The 22,443-nt window shown below is 39.3% G+C and overlaps 2 protein-coding genes across 3 annotated transcripts in view; one reads left to right on the top strand and one right to left on the bottom strand.

The window, feature by feature from the left end:
• LOC134540286 (uncharacterized) overlaps nt 1-22,443 on the top strand; it is a 354,516-nt gene that overhangs the window by 228,887 nt on the left and 103,186 nt on the right. The gene's annotated exons all lie outside the window — the stretch shown is intronic.
• LOC134540095 (U-scoloptoxin(16)-Er9a) lies at nt 6,068-18,341 on the bottom strand. 2 transcript variants are annotated; one of them, XM_063382574.1, is made up of 4 exons: nt 18,226-18,341; nt 13,523-13,661; nt 7,776-7,952; nt 6,068-7,497 (listed from the first exon to the last, which is right to left on the bottom strand). In XM_063382574.1, the coding sequence occupies exons 1-3, from the start codon at nt 18,338-18,340 to the stop codon at nt 7,820-7,822; spliced, it is 387 nt and encodes a 128-aa protein (XP_063238644.1). In that variant the 5' UTR covers nt 18,341; the 3' UTR covers nt 6,068-7,497; nt 7,776-7,819. The 2 variants fall into 2 exon arrangements, with proteins under 2 accessions (XP_063238644.1, XP_063238643.1); XM_063382573.1 differs by having other exon boundaries at nt 6,068-7,952.

Genomic DNA, 22,443 nt, shown 5'->3' with positions numbered 1-22,443 from the left:
TATCTGCTAGCAATTTACAGCCAATAGAAAACTACCTACACGAAAACAAGATTGTGGACATTCATAAACTTAGGCATGTGTCTATCGAATTATATGTTTTCCACAACTATATTCAATATTTATATCATTTTTCATTGTACGCCTGTTGGTTTTCCGTAAATATAAGTTTTACAGACTATTTTTTGCCCAGTAAAACACCCGTCACGTCTCAGTCTCAGAATATAATAAAATAATTTTACATAGCAAAGTCGTTTATGATTATTAAATAGTATATAAAAAGGTTGAGTGTATTAGAAACTGTGAAGGTTTGTAGTTTTTAATAGGACAATATTATTTAGAGATCTTATAAAACGTGTTGCCCGTTATTATTAATTTTGTTTTCAATGGTCAGTTGTTACTACTTAAGATCATTATGATGAAAAAAAAAAAAATTTAAAAACACTCTTGTGACTCGACGTGAAACATTACAATACTAGACCTGATTTAATCATTATTTGGTAATTTTCGTCACCAAACAAGTTAATTTGCCGATTTGAAGGTACCGAAACAACTCGGTGTGCTATACGTCCCTTAAAGACTGTTAAAAAAATACTACTGTTATATATTTAATTACATCCTTAGACTTGTTTATAGCATATTTTCTAGTACACTGCAAGTTTTATTCACACTATTTTGTACCGTAGCATATGTACTGGATGAATACGCTGATAATATTATTTATTTAGCATCTTTCAAGCTTGAAACAATATAACACGAAGTCGGTGTTGTTAATTAAATGCCTGAATATAATTTATTAAGTAAATTGTAGTTGACAGTATTGTGTGTGCAGTTTATAACAACCAGAAGAGTAGAGGAACTAAAAATACCCTTTAACGGAATTATTTACTTTTCACACAAGCCGCTCCTCTCACAAATTACGATTTTCGTATTAACTATAAACACGAAACCCCTCAATTCTACATGAGACACTATTATTCCTACATTGTTACCATTTTATCATACTGACAGTACTTGAGCGAATCTTAGGTGAATAAAATACGTTTCAATATGCGATACAGCAGGAGCAAACCTAGCCACCAACGAGGGTGGGGAGTAGGCCTAACCTAAAAGTCACTAAATCATGTGAGGAAATGCTTTCTGTTTAAAATGCGATAAAACGAAGGTTTAAAATAACCATCAGACTACTATGTATTAATCAGCGGCATTCTTGCGTATTTTCAACCTTATCAATGCATGTATTTTATTTTTACAAGTGATTTTTTTTATTACACATAAGGAAGCTGAAGGTAAAATTAGTTGTTTTTAGAAGTTTAATAAACCACACGCTTATAGGTGTTTTACACTTAACTTTTATACAGAATAATTAACTAATGTGATGTTTTCTTCTATCTTGTTGAAATATTACGTTATTTTGTCTTGACCTTTATTTTTTTTACTATGTGATATGACAAAAGTAGGCAGATTGGCAGTTTTTTTAGTATGATATATTTTGTTAAACTGAGTATTCTGCAGTTAAAAATATCGAGAAAAAAATAATTAATGTGTCTCATTCACACGAAACATGGAAACTATTTATTTATGCGGCGTGATTATTATCGGAAACAAGTTGTTTCGAAGTTTGTTCAGAGAAAAACATAACCTTTTTTGAGATACGTCGTATATCTCACATAGGCCTACGTAATTTATGAGTAAATAGAATTGAGACAAAACCTTAAGTTTCACGAAAATATATTATTTAACTGATTTGAAAGAATTATTTCCCAGTATTAAATGAAAGTTACGCACGTAGTCGGCATTATGACGGGGTTATGACGGCTATGACGGCCTTACGACGGGCAAACCATCCCGCCTTACCTATGACAGGCATGTCGTAGCTAAGGCGTCTTACAGAAGGCGAAAAAAGATCCATGCTCGCTTTTAGAAGCGAAGCGTCATACCGATGACGCGTCATCCCTATGACGGGCGAAAAAGAGAACCATGCTCGACCGGCAGGTGAAAATGTTGCCTACAGAAACATATTTTCGGTATCCACAAGCCATATAGACTGATAACATACTAACGGGTATATGCGGGTTGTTAGGCTCATATGTACAAAAATACACTGCAAATATTTTTTTGGTAAATGGAACAGAAATAGTCATAAAAAATTACTCATATTTATAAATTTTGTACATTTACATGAAAACGACTATAGAACTACAAAATAGTGCTCGCAGAAAAACTGTGTTTGTATTCTTGTCCGGGCATTTATGCTTTTTGTTGTCCCAGTACCTCCAAAAGTTAAATATATTTGTGAACCGTTCCCTGAATAGATTTACAGTATTAACTGCGCACATTAATAAGCATAATACATTTATTGAATATTTGATTATATTTTCCATGGTTTCAAAAAAAATGTTTGAATAAAACATCAATTGAAATATAGAAATATGCACCATTTTCCGCAAGAAATATTCAGTATTATCTCGAAAAATTCATTTAGAGCATGCAAAAAATAATCATGTTGTACAAAGTTACAGTATCTTTTTCTTGTAATTAGGGACGGGAAAGGTTCGCGTATTCAACGACCTCCAGGATAGACTCCACGATCCTGTGCACACTCGGGCAAACGTCACCTGTTCATTGGCTGCTGACTTGTGAGGCGTCTCAACTGGGAGACTCGTGATTCGATACTGCTTCGACTGAGGGTCTATAGTTGGCCCGCAGTCCTCCAGGTCAACAGTGAACCAATAGCAGGAGTTGCACAAGGGTACAATTATTTGCATTTCAGCATGTCGCGAAATGAATCCGCGAATTTTTCCGGTCTCTACTTGTAGTATTACAAACTATTTTTTTTCAACTGTTTTCCAAAGGAATCTTTTGTAAAAGTTCAAGAAAATTTATTTTTTGCGTATGATTTAGAACGTTCTGTGCACGAACCACTGTGTCGGGGATGATAACTGCTGTATTGTGAAACTGCAACACAACTGTGCTGTTGTCATCTTTCTGCTCGTTGTATCAGTTTACCGAAGGAGATTCTTTGCATGCGATGTTCCCCCAGGGAGAGGCAGTTTTGGTGGGGGGGGGGGGGAATAGGAATATCGTCTCTCATCGGCCACTGAATATGGAGCGTGCTCCGCAGGGACGTGATATGGGGGGGGGGGGGGGATGTAACCTTCTTCTCAGATTGCATCACTCGTGAGAGAAGTGGTGTGCTAGAAAGCCAAACGATTTGTTTTTCCCATTGGGGATGAAAGACGGGAGGAAGAAATTCTGCTACAGGCTATATATATATAGGTGTGTGTGTGTATGTATGTGTATATGTATATATATATATATATATATATAGTAACAGTAGCAACCAGCTACAAAGCGCAAACCTTCTTTCCGGAAAAAAGAAATCTTTGAAAAATACCTGATTGATTAACAATTTGTATGGATTATAATAAAGATATTTTTTATCACTGGAGGCAAGATTCTATAATAGATTGCGAAGAGACTTTAATATTAACACTTCAAAAGCTTGTAAACATTTCAATAAAACCGTAGTGTTAACTCATTTAAACATTTATCACACTGAAATTAAAAATTAAATAATTTAAAAACAAACTGCATTTAAACTTACTGTAATTTCTTAATGAATCCAGTAAATTTAATTTATTCCGAAAAAAAAAGATCAAACAGAAGAAACATCTAAAAAAAATATTATTTGGCTTTTTTTTTTGTTATATCTTGTATTCATTATTAACTCATATTTAGGTAACTATTTCTTGGCAACTGGTTTCCGAAGGGATGTTTCGTGAAAGTACAGAAGTTGTAGGCTATTCCTAGGGACTGGAAAAATTCGCGGTTTCAATGACCACTAGGATAGACTCCACGATTCTCTATGTACTCGGGCAACTATCGCCTGGTCATTGGCTACCGACTCGGGACACCTGTTTTACTGCGATTCTTTACGATTCGATACTTCTTTTGTTGAGTGTTTGCCATTGGCTCAGAGTCCTTCAGGTAAACTGCGGTCCAATCACTGACGCAGCATTAAGCTAAACGAGTTTGGATTCCAGCCTGTCTCGAAAAGGTAATCGCGAATTTTTCCGGTCTCTAGCTATTCCCGTGCAGAGATGCTTCGCCGCTGTGCCGTCAGGTAGTCGGGCAGAGTTGCTGTTAATTACGGGAAGCCTACGATTCACTCATCCTTATGGACATACCCGAATACTCTCGTTGGCAAGCCTTCTTTTCACAGACGAGAGAGCCAAATCCGATGTTCCCGAAGTTCATGCTCGCTTTTTTATTCCGTACCACAACAGATGTATTTATTTGGGGGGGAAAAAAATCGCGGACTTTTATTCTCCAAATGCGCGGGTTTAACTTATAAGATGTCATTCTTAAAATCAGCAAGAAGTAACTATAAATACTTTAAAACATTGTGGATGGTTGGTTATATCAGGTAAGTATAGCTACATTAAAAATACTGTAAAATCATTTTATGGTTGCTTAGCAAATAACTTTTTAATATGTAGCTATCCAGCGCTAGGAAACCGTTTACATGATTTCACAGTATCTTTAATGTAGCTATCCTAACCAAATCAACAGTCCAAAATGTTTAAAAGTATTTATAATGTAGCTAACCTAACCTAATTGACCATTAGTTATCATGAGTTGTATATTTATTTACAATAAATAAAAAAAAATGAAGATGCACTATCGGGCGTTTGGCTCTCTCGTCTGTTGAAAGAAGGCTTGCCAACGTGAGTATTCGGGTATGTCCAGAAGGACGAGTGAATCGTAGGCTCCCCGGTAATTACTCGAGTCGGGATACAGCGGCAGGTGTCGGCAGCATCACCTGAGTGGGGCTCAGTGGAGGCCTGAACCTTCACGGGACTTCAAAGGGATCGGGCCGGCTGCAACAGGTGCTGTGATGTGATTATCTGTTGGGTGCGGAACAGAGAGGTAGGGACACAGAGAGAGAGTTTAATAACCAGATCAAAAACCGTCTGACTTTTCCCACTTTCCCTGTAACTCACACCAGTAAAAAAAAAAAAAAAAGCATTGTCTGTAAAGTCGGTTTACGGACGATATTTTTACGTGATAACGTCATAAGAAAACATTGATGAAAAATTTTCATACTTTTTAAATTTTCAAATGTTTTTTTTTTTACAGTTTATGAATAAATTTAATTTAAATAAATTGTTTAAATCCAATTAAGAACAATTAGTTAAAAAGCCAACCTTAACCTGTTTGATATTATAGAAGATTTTTCTCGCACGGTGGTTGGCAGGTTCTTGCACGCTCGGCTCAGGCGGAACGTGACAATTTTTTCGTGCGTGCATCAAGGCGTTCATCGATTTATAAGACGTTATCACGTCAACAAACGAATTTATAGTTACGAATTTTTTTATTCATAACATTCAGGAGAAAGTTTCATGAACTCGGGACTTTCAAGATTTCAATAGAGATGATCCCTTACCTTTTTTTTATTTTTATCAACTCGCTAGTCTTTAGTGGTTTTGTTATCTGCAAGATTTTGGCCCTGAAAGTCAATCGTACTCAAGCATAACTTTCAATATAAATATGACAACCAAAAAAAATTAAACTACCATATGTGTGAAGAAATAAAATTTTGTTTAACTAACAAATTAAATAGTATTGTGAAACTATAAAAGAGTTTATATATACAGTCCTAAAATTATAGTCTTTAGTTTTCTTAAACATGTATAAAAACAGAAACCTAAAAAGTTAATGATTTCAGAGATTCAAGAGTATATATATATATATATTTTTTTTTAAATTATATGTGGAGTCCGTTCAGTTTTATGGTATTCTTATATGTATTGAATGTTATCAACTAGGTATTACAAGATTTGGTACCTATAGAAAAAATTTAATTTTATATTTTAATGTTTTTCTATGACACAGGTTTAAATGTTATTTAATTTATGTAGCATATTAGATTTAATTATTTTTGTCTTAAAGAATTCAAGTGCATAATGGTTGACACTTTACGTTTCAGTTACTGAAACTTTTATGTTAAAACTTTAATTATGATATTTCTATCTAGTTAACATAAAACAATAAAACACAAGATAAATAATGTTGCGTGCTTTTATTTCCTCGTGTAATATTTATATGCCATTTATAAAGAAGTTATAGTGAAGGAATTGCTTTTTTCGTTCGTGTTTATTAACAACTATTTGAAGTTTAATTATAATATCCATGCCAACGTACAGAACTTGGTTATGTTTTCTGCAGTTTTATGTTGGTACACGAGCAAACATTTCACTCGAATGTTGGTCTCTGTGGGTTGAACTTTTTGCTGGAGGAGTTTGGTGTATTGTGAGCGGCGAGGAAGCAAGTTGCCGCCAGGGTCTTATCGTTGGGAGGTGCTGTCTGTTGATCCCCGCACGTCAGCTGATTGACAGGCGAGCGTCTGTTCCCGACATCGTCCACTGGGTGGTCTTCCTTCTTCACGTCCACATTGTAGTTTACACTTCGTCGTTTAGTTACTAGTATGCCTTTTTGGAAGAAGCAAATTGGTGAAAATGTCTAAAGCCACTGTTTTCATAATATTTTTTTATATATAGTACGAAAATTCGGTCAACACTGTTTTTGACTTTCCGTGTAGATGGGCTGTGTATAGTCTGTGTCACTGACTGGTCGGAGAGACCGTCTCCAACCAAGTCATCAGCGGTCAGTGGCTGATCGGCAGGCCGTGTCCATGTCCCGCGAGCGGATGATTGGCGAACGCTGTCCGCGAATCACACGCAAGCCACGGGCTGATTGGCAGGGAGCGTCAGGCCAGTCACAACCGGCCCTGCAGTTGACTGACCCGGGGGGGCGGGGAAGGTTGTTTCCCCTCCCACAGCCTCGTAACTGTCGGTGGGTGATTGGCGAACGCTGTCCGCGAATCAGACGCAAGCCACGGGCTGATTGGCAAGGAGCGTCAGACCAATCACAACCGGCCCTGCAGTTGACTGGCCTAGAGGGGAGTGCGGGGAGTGGGGTGTTTGTTTCCCCTCCGACAGTCCCGTAACTAACGGCGGATGACTGGCAGAAACCGTACTCCAATCACGATGCGCGAGCGGATGATTGGCGGGGCGCTACCTGCCACCCAGCGGTTTTGCGGTTGCCTGGAAGGAGGTTCCACTCCCCCCTCCCCTTGCAGTCAGTAACTGATGACGGATGACTGGCAGACACCATCCTCCAATCACGATGCGCGAGCGGATGATTGGCGGTGCGCTACCTGCCAACCAGCGGTCCTGCGGTTGCCTGGAAGGAGGTTCCACTCCCCCCTCCCCTTGCTGTCAGTAACTTATGGCGGATGACTGGCAGACACCGTCCTCCAATCACGATGCGCGAGCGGATGATTGGCGGGGCGCCACCAGCCAACCAGCGGTCCTGCGGTTGCCTGGAAGGAGGTTCCACTCCCCCCTCCCCTTGCTGTCAGTAACTTATGGCGGATGACTGGCAGACACCGTCCTCCAATCACGATGCGCGAGCGGATGATTGGCGGGGCGCTACCTGCCAACCAGCGGTTTTGCGGTTGCCTGGAAGGAGGTTACACTCCCCCCTCCCCTTGCTGTCAGTAACTGATGGCGGATGACTGGCAGACACCGTCCTCCAATCACGATGCGCGAGCGGATGATTGGCGGTGCGCTACCTGCCAACCAGCGGTCCTGCGGTTGCCTGGAAGGAGGTTCCACTCCCCCCTCCCCGTGCAGTCGGTAACTGATGGCGGGTGATTGGCAGACACCGTCCTCCAACCACGGTCCGCGAGCGGATGATTGGCGGGGCGCCACCAGCCAACCAGTGGTGAGAGGGGCGTGGCCAGGCAGGGCGGGCGCTACTTCAGGATGGCCTGGTGTTCGTCCTCCATGTCCCGGGGGCACTCGGCGCTGGGGCAGCAGAGCGGGTAGGGCCTGCTGAGATCCACAGGGATCACCTCGCAGGGCGGCTCTGCCCTCACCGTGCCGCAGCTGTGGACAGCACCGGAGACTCAACCACGCAGTCAAATCAGCTTGGCTTCTGGGTTGTAGCTAGATCGCAGATTCGTCTCGCGACAGTCTAAAATTCATACACACATACCTTTGAGCTGTTCTTGCTATTGGCTCACTGTTCGTCTGGGCGACTCTGGGCCAATGAGAAACCCTCAACCAAAGAAGTAACGAATCTCGTGCCAAACCATTTGAGACGACTCACAAGTCAGCAGCCAACGAACTGGCCGTTATTTGCCCCGAGTGTACAGAATACTGTGTAGACTATCCTGGAGGTTATCGAAACCGCTAATTTTTCAGGTCCCTACTCATAGCCATTGTTATTTATGCGTACATGAAATACGCTTTTCCGAGATAATACTGAGTATTTCTTACGAAAATTTGACGCACAATTTCAGAGTTAAATTGACGTTTCATTGATGCCTGTTTCCTAAATCATGAAAAAAATAATCGAATATTCAATAATGTGACTCTCAAATAATGTTCACTCAGTATTATCTCGGAAAAGCGCTTCTCAAGTACGCAAAAATAACCATGTATATGAGTAGAGACTTGAAAAATTCGCTGCTTCGATGACATCCAGGATAGTCTACACAGTCCTCTGTACACTCGGGCAAATAACGCCAGTTCGTTGGCTGCTGACTTGTGACTCGTCTCAACTGGTATTGCCCGAGATTCGTCACTTCTTTGGTTGAGGGTTTCTCACTGGCCCAGAGTCATCCAGGTGAGTTGTGAACCAAAATAGCAGAGGCAGCACTGAGGTATAACGATTTTCATTTTAGCCTATCGCGAAATGAATTCGCGAATTTTTCCGGTCTCTACGTATGTATTATGAGAGCACAGAAACATATTTTCTGTTCACCGACTGCCAACGGCCTCTTGTAGGACCGACGTGTGGGTAGAGGCACAGGCCAGACATTTGCCCTTGGGAAGAAGAAATATGCCCGAAAGGCGGATTAACTACTTGATGGTAAACGGCATAGGATGCACAAGGCAACAGGAAACCAATGCATTAAATATGGTCGCTGATATCCCCAGGAAAAATCATCATAGTTGGGTTCTACCCCGGCTATCCATTATGGTTTTCAACCTTCTTAGAGGGGATAGCACTTGAAGAATAAGATAAACTTACATATTTACATTTCCTACCAAAACTGTATAATGTTCGCAGGCTTTCACGGCCATTATCTGAAGTAGCTTGGCTTCTGGGTTGTAGCCGTGTCCTTGGCGAATAATTCATCGACTTTTCTGTCGACATTGCAGTCACCATCACCGGGGAGCAGTTACCTACTGAGCCCTGATGATGGTGACTGCAATGTCGACAGAAACGTCTATGAATTATTCGCCAAGGACACGGCTACAATCCAGAAGCCAAACTACTTCAAAGAAAACTGTATTTGTAATAAATTTTTATTTTTTTATTTTTTGCAGTGTTTCATGTAGACTAATTAAAAGTATTATTAATGTTTAGTCATTTTAAGATGTTGGAATACAGTTTAGAAATACACATTATTTTCTAAAAAAATACATATATATTTGTGGACACAGTTTCGAAAAACAGAAACAGAAACCTTTCCTTCCGCCCAAAAAAAAATTAATTTCAGAGTACGTAACTGTTTGAGTTTCGAAATATTTGTTTATTCGTAAGTATTAAGTACCCGACGACACGAATTTCAAAATTTCAGATCGTGCGAATATTTCCGCTCGCAAATCAACGCAGTGGTCTCGAGATTGGAATTTCATTAGCCGCCCTTTCAAAGGCTGCGCTGCCCTTTGGTCCTCAACCTCGCAGCTTATTGATCTTGGAGATCAAAGGGACCGAATCATGGGAAAAAAATATGATTACTCATTTTGACCTCTGCAACGAATATTTATTTTTTTTCGACAGTCCTTTGCTTTGTTATCGTAAAAACACTTTGGTATTTGGCAAAATAAAAATATTATCTACTCTTAGATAGTGACGGAGTAATTTTTAATTAATTATACTATACATCAAAAGGTTAATATAGGCCTATATATAGTATGTTATATAACAAAGAGAGAGAAAATAATGTATAAACAGGGCCGTGTTTTATTTTTACGGGGTTAAAAATTTTACGAGCTTTTTGCGTCTCACATGAATGCGGTACCAAGAAGATGAGATTCGAGTTCAGTTTGGTATCGCCTTGTATCTCGAAGTCCGTGGCTTAGTCCTAACACTTCTAATTCTTCATGCCCTCTTGGACATTAATTTTTAATTTATTTATTTGTTCATTTTATCATCGAGAACGCGTTTGGCCTAAAACAACGGCTACAATGTTATAAATTGCAGTAAGAATTTACAGTAATTATACGAATTCTTAACAAAGAATTAAACTTAAAAAAAAAAAGAGTTATTTTTTAATTTCAAATAACTGAATCTTTGTGAAAACTACGCCGTAGTTAGACTTGCGAGTTGTATTTTCCAGTCCAAACAAAGGTAAAAACACACGTGGACAAGAGATGAGTGTCCTCACAGTCTGTAGGCTACGAATGTTTTTTTTTTTTTATGTTTTGTTAATATACCGATAATATTCTTTTAGATTGATTTTAAAAATAAGTGAATTAAGTGTCCGTACATTTACGAACATAGCTGTAAATTTACGAAGATGCCTGGATAATTCGAATATAGCGTTCTTCGTATACTGAACTACGATCTGAGCGGAAAAAATTTTTTGGCATAAATTATTTTCACCCTGATTAGTATTTTCAAGTTAAACCAAGTTTTTAATTCATGGCGTCCTAATGAGATTCTTTATTTGTTTTAAAATTTAAGCTCACTACACTGTTAACAATTTTCACCTTCAATTTACAAAGAGCGCTGGTTACAAATTATCCAGGAATCTTCGTAAATTACGGCTATCTTCGTAGATTCACGGACACTGAGTTTACTTACATTTAAAAAGGATTTCGAAATAATACTTTTGGTATATTAACGGAACTTTCAAAAACTGATTAGGTCTACTCTTATTTTGTCTACGTGTGTGTTTACTTTGTTTAAAACGAAAAATTCAACTAGGAAGTCGAAATACGGGGTATAGTTTCAACGAGATTATGAATAACTCTTCGCTTATTTGATTCGATTTATTTGTGGAAAAGCCTGTAATGTTTACTGTAATTTCTAACAGTGTACGTATATTTTAGCGAAGTTTTCTGGGAGAGCTAAAATGTTGAACGCTTTCCGTAGAGGAAATCCATGAATTCGGGAAAGAAGCATCATTTCTACTACGTTCGTCTTCCACACGTCACGCGCTTTGTAAAAAAGGGGACAGCTAGGACTCGGCAAATGCAAGTCGTGATTCGTGGAGGGGCAACCCATGGACTTGCAGTTGTGATGCATACCGATCCAACCTTATTCTTCGCGCTGGTGCAATATCGAACTGCGATTCGCTGACAGAACTGTCGATACCAGCTGGTGTGCGCAAATACGTGAACGTTTGCTTACAACAGGTACTCACTCGCCAGTGATGTGGAAAATCTAACCTTTGTAACAAGTAAATTCGTGTATACTCGTGGTGCAAATACGCTTGCAATACGAAAACTCGGACACGAAATTTAACGTAGAATTCTTTAAAGTAATGCCGATCTTGATAGATACTATACACTATGTGTTTTATGGACGCTAATCACACGTAGTTTCTGCATCCGCCGCTTGGATTCGCCTACACTCTATGTCATAGAGGAACCCTGAAACAAGGACAAAGAGAAATGAATACACAAAACACAACAAAAAAAAAGCCAAAATAAGCAGATGTCAAATTTTAAAAGCATAGAAGTAAAGGGAATTCAGTACAATGATTTAGTCATAAAAAACACAGCACAGACGAACAGTGGGTGCTGACAACGATGAGACAGTCGCAACAAGAACAGAAAATTATGACCAATAACAACTTGATCAACACAGAGAGAAAAAAAAATACAACGACGTTAGTACAAACGCAACTGTTTTGTCTCCGGAGGTCTACTCTGATCGTTTGTGCTGTGATATATTGTTCTGATCCCTTTCACGGAATCATATGTGCCGTCTGTGCTGTTTCATATAGGCTGATTTGGGCTTGTTTTCTGTAGGTTTGTTTATTCATTTTTATTTGTCCATTTTTTAGGTTTTCTCTGTGCCATACAATATAAACCTGAAATTGTTTATACCCTTTAATGTCTTAAAATAACATGGCAACTTTTTTTTCTATTAAGGGAGCCACGAGATGGAAGTTGAGAATTGATTATTCCACGCTTGCCTGTTGAGAAAAATCGCGTCCATGCATCGCCGGGGACACGGCAGTAGCCCGAAAATCACTAGACCGAAAACCTGAATATTTACGTCACTGGGAATATATCTTTAACTCTGAAAACATGCAGTTTAACAAAAGGCACTTAGCCGAAAACTTGAAAATTTTATTCGCTGGGACTATGTCTTAAACTACATCTTAAACTACTCTGGCTACAGACTTTTGACCGAAAAGGAATCACACCGAAAGGCACTAGGCAAAAAGGGCACTAGGCCAAAAAGCACTAGACTGAAAGGAGTTAGGCCGAAAACTTGACAGTTTATCCCGCTAGGAATATTTATTTAACTCTGACAACATACTGCTTACCCAAAGGCACTAGACGAAAAGACACTATAACTGAACAGACACTAGACCGAAAGGCACTAGAACTAAACAGGCAGTAGATCTGAACAGGCACTAGACCGAAATACACTAGGCTGAAAACTTGGAAATTTGTCTCGACGGGAATATGTCTTTACCCTGGCAACAGGCAGTTGACCGAAAGGCACTGAACCGAAATTCGTTCCTCAGAGATTCCGGTCAAATGACTTTCTGTCTATTGCCTTCGGGGTCTAGTGCCTGTTCAGGCCTAGTGCCTTGGCGCATGGGGTGAGTGTGTCTGAACACCCCTCGTCCCCGGCTGGCTCCAGAGCTGAAGGACCGCCGAGGTCAGACGAGGCGGGAAGGTCAGGAGGACCCAGGGGGCCCCGACGGAGAAGTTCCCGAAGGAGGTGGTCCAGTCGACCGGAAACTGCAGACACTCGTCCGAGCAAGTGGAGGGGAAGGGAGGGTCGTCAGGAGACCTGGAGCTATGGAGCTCCTTGTTAGCTGCGCGCCGATATGGACTGTCTCATGCTCAGACTGCACTTCAGAGTGGATAGCGACCACTGTTGCCACGTTCATGATACCCAGCTCCTTGACATTACAAAATTTATATTGGCCTCTAATTAATGCCTGCATACAGCTTTAATGTTGTCGTGACTGGTATTGTGACTCTACGCTATCAAATATGTCGTTCTGGAATGCTGTACGACGGTTCGTCGGGTTTACAAGTCCTGTTAGTCGCGGCATTGTGACCCTACGCTATCAAATCTGACATACTAGGGCTCCTGTACGTTGGTTCGTCGGGTTTGTCAGGTCATGTTCGTCGTGGCATTGTGACCCCAGCTTTAAAGTCATGGTATTGTGACCCTACGCTATCAACTCTGTCGTGGTTGGAACGCTGTACGACGGTCAGTACCCGGAGGACGAGACGCGCGGCAGGCTCACCCCTGGTGCTGCACCATCATCTTGCCCCGGGAGTCGCCGCGCAGACACAGCAGCTGCTCGCACACTCCCTCTCGGAGCCAGCTGCTGCCCGCGGCGTGCAGGGAGTTGTCCATGGGGTCGCGGCACCGGCCCGGGCTGCCTGCGGGCCAAACACTCTCGTTCCCTTCAAGTAGTTCCCGGCCCGCCCGTTAGATGTCACTAGCACGGCACGTGGGAGATCGGGGTAGGCGCCAGCAGTGCTGACAAAGTCACACAGCCTACTGTCTGGTTAGCTGAGTGAGGCAAGGGGCTAAGGTGACAACTATGCTGGGTTGTCCTAGTCTGGTCATGGCATAGGTTCTAATACCTTCCTGGTCCCTGCGGGGAGTAATCCCTTGACATCTTTGTCTTAGTATTACTTGATTTGGAATGTATAAAAATTTATCTGTAAGCCGACTACCATTTTTTTTTGGGAAGAGGCTCAAGTAGCGCATGCCCAAGATCCCCAAGATTGCATGGTTGTTTTTACGGATCAAAAGAAAAAAGACGTAAGGCCGGAACCTTGGTTCAAGAGTTTTAGTTTTTTGATCTCAGTCCATCGGGCACTACGAAGTTTGTCTACAAATTCACGTTTCTAAATAAGGTGTTCGGATGTGTAAGTTATAAAGTCAAACAAGTGCATTGTGAGCCGGACTATAGCTCTGCGTTTTACAGTGGGAAACACTGAATAATCAGGCAAGCTTGTTTCTTCCGCGTTAATGTCATGGATCGGGACAGCGAGTTGTCTTGCAACAAGTCTTCTACACCAACCACTGGTCTCCGCTGTCTTGCCGGTTCTGAGAAATACGTTATGGGTAAGGGCATGCATATTTCGCGAAACATTTCCAAGTCGATCTGAAGGTTAAAACACTGTAGTATCGTCTGTGTTTCGTGATTGGGTGAGTTTCTTTGAGGTAAATGTCTATTGCTAGAACACCGATCACTGATATTCAGCGCGGAAGCAAAGACGTCATGAGTGGCTCGGTCAAATAAGGCAACGACTTCACTCGCAGACGGCCGCCAATCAAGGAAGAAACCGCTGGCGTGGATATGCCTTGTTGCAGTCTAATAGGCGTTTAGATTTATTCGCGAAAAGTGCCTGCTAGGGACAGGAAAAATTCGCGGGTTCAATGACCTCTAGGATGAACTCCATAGTTCTACGTACACTCGGTCAAATGCCACCCACTCATTGGCTGCTGTCTTGTGAGACGTCCCAACGTAGCAGCCTGTGATTCGATAAAGCTTTGGTCGGGCGTTTCTCATTGGCCCAGAGTCATCCAGGTGAGTTGTGAGCCAATAGCAGAGGCAGAACTGAGGTATAAATATTTGTATTTTAGCCTATCGTGACATGAATTTGCGAATTTTTCCGGTCTCTAGTGCCTGCCCCTAGTTATGGGGAATGTTTTTTCGATCGACTATATCTCGAGAACGAAATTGAGAGTTGGGTTTTCTCCTTGATAGGGTATACATGTATTGCTATTGGGAAGTACTTTACTCTTGCACAGGGAGGTCAAAATCGACGATCCGATTTCGCGCCCTCTTCTTGTTAGAGTGGAGTCCATTCTCACCTCGGTGGGACGGGAGTGAGTGGTCAGACGATCCGCCACTCACCAAGGCTTGAGACTCCATGATGGGTCGAATACCGATTTTTTTTGCATGTTGGGAAACGTGGAACATGATGATGCGTTGGTCAGACGTTGTTCTCGAGTTTCAGAGGATCAGGCCACTTTGGTTTTACGCGGATTTCCCTGGCTTCCCTTGTTTGACCCTGAGTTCCCCTGGTTTTCCAAAGCTTCCCCTTGTTTATCATGGTTTCCCCTGGTTTCCTTTGTTTGACCCTGGCGTTCCCTGGGTTCCCGCTGGTTTTCCAAAGCTTCCCCTTGTTTACCATGGTTTCCCCTGGTTTCCCTTGTTTGACCCTGGCTTTCCCTGGGTTCCTGCTGGTTTTCCAAAGCTTCCCCTTGTTTACCATGGTTTCCCTGGTTTCCCTTGTTTGATCCTGGCCTTCCCTGGTTTCCCGCTGGTTTTCCAAAGCTTCCCCTTGTTTACCATGGTTTCCCCTGGTTTCCCTTGTTTGACCCTGGCTTTCCCTGGGTTCCTGCTGGTTTTCCAAAGCTTCCCCTTGTTTACCATGGTTTCCCATGGTTTCCCCTGGTTTCCCTTGTTTGACCCTGGCTTTCCCTGGGTTCCCGCTGTTTTCCAAAGCTTCCCCTTGTTTACCATGGTTTCCCCTGGTTTCCCTTGTTTTACCCTGGCTTTCCCTGGGTTCCCGCTGTTTTCCAAAGCTTCCCCTTGTTTACCATGGTTTCCCCTGGTTTCCCTTGTTTGACCCTGGCTTTCCCTGGGTTCCCGCTGTTTTCCAAAGCTTCCCCTTGTTTACCATGGTTTTCTCTGGTTTCCCTTGCTTGACCCTGGCTTTCCCTGAGTTCCCCTGGTTTTCCAAAGCTTCCCCTTGTTTACCATGGTTTTCTCTGGTTTCCCTTGCTTGACCCTGGCTTTCCCTGAGTTCCCCTGGTTTTCAAAAGCTTCCCCTGTTTATCCTGTTTTCTCGTGGCTTCCCTGAATCACTGAAATAGTTTCTGATAGAAGGAATATGGCCAATTCCTATAGCGACAAAAATATACGATTTATAAACTTTTTTTTTTCGCAGAAAACTCCATTACAGATAATTAAGGTGATGTTAACTATAATTAATTATTACTAAAGCAGTTAATCAATTATAATTTTTTGTGGTATTTTCCATTATTTTTTTTAATATTAAAACGGCGATGTTTTATTATATAACGGGATGTAGGCTAGGAAGAATCAAGGAAAGTCAACTTCACAGACTAATTCATGAAAGAATACTGCATTGAATATGACTTTTACTTTAATCGTTGTATTTTAATTAGGTCATTCTGAGCTCAACTCCTCGGACACATATTGCGAAGTGTTTCTCTGATCTCCAAGAGGTCGACAACTTTGACCTCTGATAACGCGTGGAAAGAGGCCAAGACATTTACTCACATTTCGCCGAGTTGGAGATTGTGCAACTTATATCGGGTACTGTGAATTTTCCGATCTGTATAAAACACTCACAGCTGAACTATTTGTTTGCAAAATGATAGTGACTGTGAAATTTCACGAGTTTATTTGCCTGTAAGATATAATCCACTGTAAAATATCTCCGTAAAAGAATGTCCTAGGAATAATGTTTTTATAGTATCGACTGTAAAAGTTGTAGAGTGTTGGTTCAAGGTCACAATTAAAGAGTAACTCAAACAGTTTAAGATAAGCACATGAGCGAGTACTGATTTGTTGTTTTCTCGCTTGCAGCGCCACCTACGCTAAAATAACTACTCCTGAGCGTAAAGCGTTTTGTGTTCTGCAATTTGCTAAGAGCGAACCTGTCATTTCAGTTCAACGTGCGTTTCGTTAAAGTTTAATTTGCGATCACTCCGTGTGGCAAAAAAACATCCGCAGATGGTACAGGCAGTTCGAGAAGACAGATCTCTTTTTCGCTGGCCTCCGCGTTCACCTGACATAACCCTGACGTCTCCCTAATTCTTCAGTGAGCTCATTTCATATTGTAAAGAATAAAATTTTTAACGTCTGTAAAAAATAATTTTTGAAGGTATACTTCTAATGCGATTTCCAACAAGGTTGCGTTAAACGTTTAACGCTCCTGGGGAGGGGGAATAGAAAGAGAGAGAGAGAGAGTGAATGCTATTGTAAGGAACTAAGTAGAGAGTAAGAAAAAAATTAAGATCCTGACAGTTTGTAGTGTCGCCATATTTGTTTCAATTTTCAATACAATTTTTGTATATTACAATTTAAATTGCAGAAAAAAATCATGTTTCATAGACACTTAAATAGTGAGTGTGTGTCATTTCTCTATGTCCACGAGGTCTCGCCGCGTCAATTTTCTCCTTGGAGCGAACCCGTCCGCTTACTTAAATAAACAGCTTTTATCGTTGAATGATTTCATGATTTATTTCATGAAAATCTGCTCTCATAAAAAAGTTAGTTTTATAGACATTCGATAAGTCTCTCTCTCTCTCTCTCTCTCTCTCTCTCTCTCTCTCTCTCTCTGAAAATCAATTTATGAATCGTTACAAATTTATTTCCTTTATTTTTTTAGTTTGATTTGATACAATATGGTTTCACTAAAAATCAATTTCTACCCCTTCCTATTTTCATTTCCACATTACGAAGTTTCACTTCTTCCGCGCGGAGGGACTCCACGCACTATTTTTGCATGCAATTAAAAACTATTTTTTAATGATGCCAAAGAAGTATAACTTTTCACGCGCGTATTTATGTACACGCACCCATTTTTTATTAACTGTTCTAATACAACTTTGTGAACCTGTACATTTATTTAATTGCTACTCAATATCAAAGGCTTTATTATTTTTTTTTAATTTTATGACACAATTCCTTCATAACCTGCGGTAATTTGACCCAAATCGGGTAGAAGTATAAAAACGTTAAAACTTTAAATGAACATTTTTTTTAATAGTTTGTTTACACTTTACTGTGTGTATGCATAGTGAAATAATTAAAATTATGTAAATGTCAGTCGTGTACGTTATGGGTAGATGAAAAGTTTAGAGCAGGATAGGAATCTGTCAAATGCACGCCTCGAACCAGACTAATGACCTGAAAAAACAGCGATGATAAAATAATAAAAAAACATCTCATACCAGGATTTTCGTTCACGATTTCCATGTAAACAGCTCCGCTGGTCCGGTGAAGGCAGAGCGCCAGAAACAAAACACAAACGCCTTTCATGTTGCACCCAGTTGAGTGTCGACTCATGAACTAAGTCCAACCTCTGTGTCTGCGGCCTTATATAGAACTTGGCGACTGGACTGACAACTGAAGATGTTAAATAATCCGACTCGACTGAAGGTGGTCTTTTATTATTCAAGTTTAATGTAAATGTAACTAGTTTTTAAAATAATTTTATAAACTATTAACAAATAAAGGACAAGCTAACAGCTTACTGGCTTTTAAAATGTTTACAGTTTTCTACTTGAAACTTAAAGAAGTACAGTACTCAAATTCACATTGCCTTCGTAAATAAATGTTTTTATTGAAGTGAAAACTTCTATATAGGAAGGTTTGGATAGGGAGTAAATTCATGTAAGTCGTCATCGACATAGTCACGTGACGTCAGCTGTGTACACATAACACAGGTCGATAAGTAATGCACACGGACATATACCAATACATATCTTATTAATACGCGTCTTCAGTCCCTGTACATCAGTGCTGTGCATATGTGAATCGAATGTGTGTATGCAGTAAAAAGTGAGTATAAAATATATTAATATTCTCATATAGATACATAGTTTGAATATCAAAGAAAACGGAGTCTTTGTAGCAATATAACCTAAAAATTAAGAACATCATTATTTTTTTTAATACCTACAATTACTATGTAATGCGTATTTTATAGTAATTTAGGAGTTGTACTACTAACGTGATAAAACAAATTTGTTGTGTGATAATATTTTTCGCAAAAATTGCGGAAAAGAGGTTTGATTTTTATCAAAAATTAATTTGTATATCCAAAAATAACAGCTGTTTGTAAAGTTTAATCAGTGAGGTGCCTATACAGGATCAGGAGTTCTAAAAAAAACACGAAATGTCACGTGACGGATTCGTGAAATTCAAACCCGCGCGCAGGTGACAAATTATGTAATACGCCTGTTCCGACGCACAATGGTCATTGCAATTTACGGGTCTCGTTGAACAAACCAAATTTATATTGAAATTAATTTTCCTGAACCTCATCTGTATTCCTCATTTTTGTTATTGGCGAAGGTCTCACGTTCCATTATTCACTGCTCGCATCGGATGGTTAACATTATTTATCTTAGGGTTCAAAAATGATTGATGTTAATGGGGTGCCTCCCATTTCAGGTCATGATTTTATATTTATATTTATCACTGGTAAACTTTTAGACTTTTCCAATTGTTTAACTTTCACGAAATGAAATATATATACAGCGCATACATTTTGCATAATTAACTGCCAAAGTTACATTTTTAACATTTTTGGGTTATACAATGTAAGGAGAATTTAATTTATTGCAGAACTGAAACTTTTTAGTTTTAACTGCAATGCCAATAGCTACTTAAAAATATGGTTTGAATTTCTTTCAGAAAATATTAATTAATTTTTCTTGGCATGTCAAAATTCTCAAATTTATTACGAAGGTCAAAATCGAAATGAAAAATTGCAACGGTGACGTCACAATCCAAGATGGCGGACCTGCAGAAAGCACCACACTCCAACTCCTGTCCCAGGAGCCCGTCAGTTATACTACTAACCCGTGATTGATTTGCCTTTCAACTTTTCTCGTCTCACGTTGATCTCCAGGACAGTACCCGGAACTCCAGGCTTCAGTTGAAGATGGTTGCAACAAGGCACGCCCGAAACGTCAGGCACATCATCATTCCCCCGTTGTGGCCTTTTCCCAGAAGCAAGGAAATTTTTTTAGTGACTGTGGCCGTGAACTGAAAGCCTATTGAATAGATTGGTTCCAAACTAGTTTAATAGGCTAAAATTAAGAAAATTAATTTATGTGAGTCTTCCAGTATTCTTAGCCAGTGATGCGTAACATTTTAACCTCTGTAACGAGCAAATTCGGGAGTTCTCATGTTGCAAATACACTTGTAATACGAAACTCGGACACGAAACTTAAGAGGCCACTCCAGTGTTTCAGGGGCACTACGCAACCCGCGTTAACCTCATAAGATTCAATGCTATTTTCCTTTTACTTATAACTTATTAACTAATATAGATTTCGAAATGATGCTTGCTTGATATGTAAGACAACGATGCTCTTATCAAAGCCCCTTTCTTCAAAAAACGTGCAAAAAATTATGGTTCAAACCTAGACAATACACTTATGCATATTAGTAAAGATTAGTATAAAACCATAATTTATGCACGTTTTTGAATAAAGGGGCTTTGATAAGAGCATCGTTGTCTTACATATAAAGCAAGCATCATTTCGAAATCTATATTAGTTAATTAGTTATAAGCAAAATGAAAATAGCATTGAATCTTATGATGTTAACGCGGGTTGCGTAGTGCCCCTGAAACACTGGAGTGGCCTCTTAACGTGGAAATATTTACAATAATGCTGAGAAAGATAAATATATACCCAGGTGGTATTATCAACACAATTTCTTGACGGTAATCCCACATAGTTGCTCGCCCGCCGCGAGAATTCGCTGTCAGAGAAGCCACTTCGATTTATCGAAACATTCGATCTACACAGAGAAATTTGAAACTTTTATCATAAAACGGCTCCGAAAAATTGTGTAGAAAAAAATCGAAAAATACCAAAACCCCTGACTTTGTGCCTGATTGTCGACAAGGAATTTTAATAAAATTCTTCACTTCTTATTAAACTGTTAGTAATATAAAATTACCCTTTGCAGACTATTTTCTGAAATATGGTTCCCGTCATACATAACAGATGGCAGAACCGTGGAATTTTATTAAAATTCTCCTCTTATTATTAAACAGTTAGTAATATGAAGTTACCCTTTTGTATTTCCTGTAATATGGTCCCAGTCATCCGTAACAGATAGCAAAATCCGGGTTGTTACACACTTCCGTTCCTTGACTTGTACGGAGAAAACTTACTGAATTGATGAGTAATTTATTGTTTTTATGAGGAACCCATAGATGTCCGTAATACTGCGATGAATGAATGCTTTAAAGCAGAACACCAATTATCCCACCAGGAAACTAACCCTAATCGTATTAAAGGGATTAGAGCGAATGGTTAGACTTATGCAGAACCGCGGCCACTTTAAAATCATTAATAAATGATTATAAACCTCCTATGTGTAAAAAAAAAAAATCAAAATTTTTTAGATTGACCTTAATTGTTTTGTAACGAGCCTCATGTTCGTAAGTGATTGATAAAAGTGTCACGTTCAGGCATTTGCAAACAGCAGTAGCAAATACTTGGAAAAAAATCACTGCATGAGAATGATTTATATATTCAGGTGAGACGTGTATACAGAAAACTAATTGCCGAAAAAATTGTTTTTAATGCTACAAGAATGATCATGTAACTTTGTACAACACATGGATATGGCTTATTTTGCATATATATTATTATAAGTATATTATATATGTTTGCATGTATGGAATTCGAGATAATACTGATTATTTCTTACGAAGATTGGCGTAAACGTTAATATTTTATTTAATGTTTCATTCAGGCATAATTTTTTTAACCCATAGAGAACAATAATCGAATATTCAGTTATTGGACTTTATTTTGATTTATTATGCTTATTTAGGTGCGCAATTAATACTGGTAAGCTATTCAAGGAACAGTTTACAAATATCTTTAACTATTGGAGATACTGGGACAATACAAATCATTAATGCCCAGATAATAATCCAAACCCAGTATTACCTTTAACACTATTTTGTAGTAAAACAATAAATTGTTCTCATGTAAATGTACAAAATCTGTAATTTTACATGAACAATTCTGTTCCATTTATAAAAGAAAATATTACAGTTTAGTTAGGCAAACTATTTATAAATACTGTGAAACCAAATTTCTTTTTTTTTATTATTAATATTCTGCATTGATACGTGTGTTTGTGTATATATATATGTATAATAAACTCCACCAATTATTGCATTTTCTAATATATTTACCATGGTTTAAAAATTATTCCCCTGACGAAAAGTCAATTAAAATATAAAATTATGCGCCAATTTAAAAAAAAATTTATCACTTTTGTCTCAGAAACGTATCTCACATAAGCAAAAATAACCATAGTCATTATTTATTCTAATTTTCAATATCTTTCTTGTAGTATTACAAATTTTTTTCTTGGCAACTGGTTTTCAAAGGAATTTTTTCAATAGTTTA

The sequence above is a fragment of the Bacillus rossius genome, chromosome 16, assembly GCF_032445375.1.
Source record: "Bacillus rossius redtenbacheri isolate Brsri chromosome 16, Brsri_v3, whole genome shotgun sequence".
NCBI lineage: Eukaryota > Metazoa > Arthropoda > Insecta > Phasmatodea > Bacillidae > Bacillus > Bacillus rossius.
Note: the sequence above shows the minus strand (reverse complement) of the source record. Positions and strands in the feature narration are given on the sequence as shown.

Bases quoted from the DNA above. Each gene is read 5' to 3' on its own strand.
- LOC134540095 (XM_063382573.1), bottom strand. From the start codon at position 18,340: ATGAGTCGACACTCAACTGGGTGCAACATGAAAGGCGTTTGTGTTTTG. The intron at 13,662-18,225 runs GTATGAGATGTT...TTTGGCCCGCAG, and splicing joins AATCGTGAACGAAAATCCTG to GCAGCCCGGGCCGGTGCCGC. The intron at 7,953-13,522 runs GTGAGCCTGCCG...TGCTGTCCACAG, and splicing joins ATGATGGTGCAGCACCAGGG to CTGCGGCACGGTGAGGGCAG.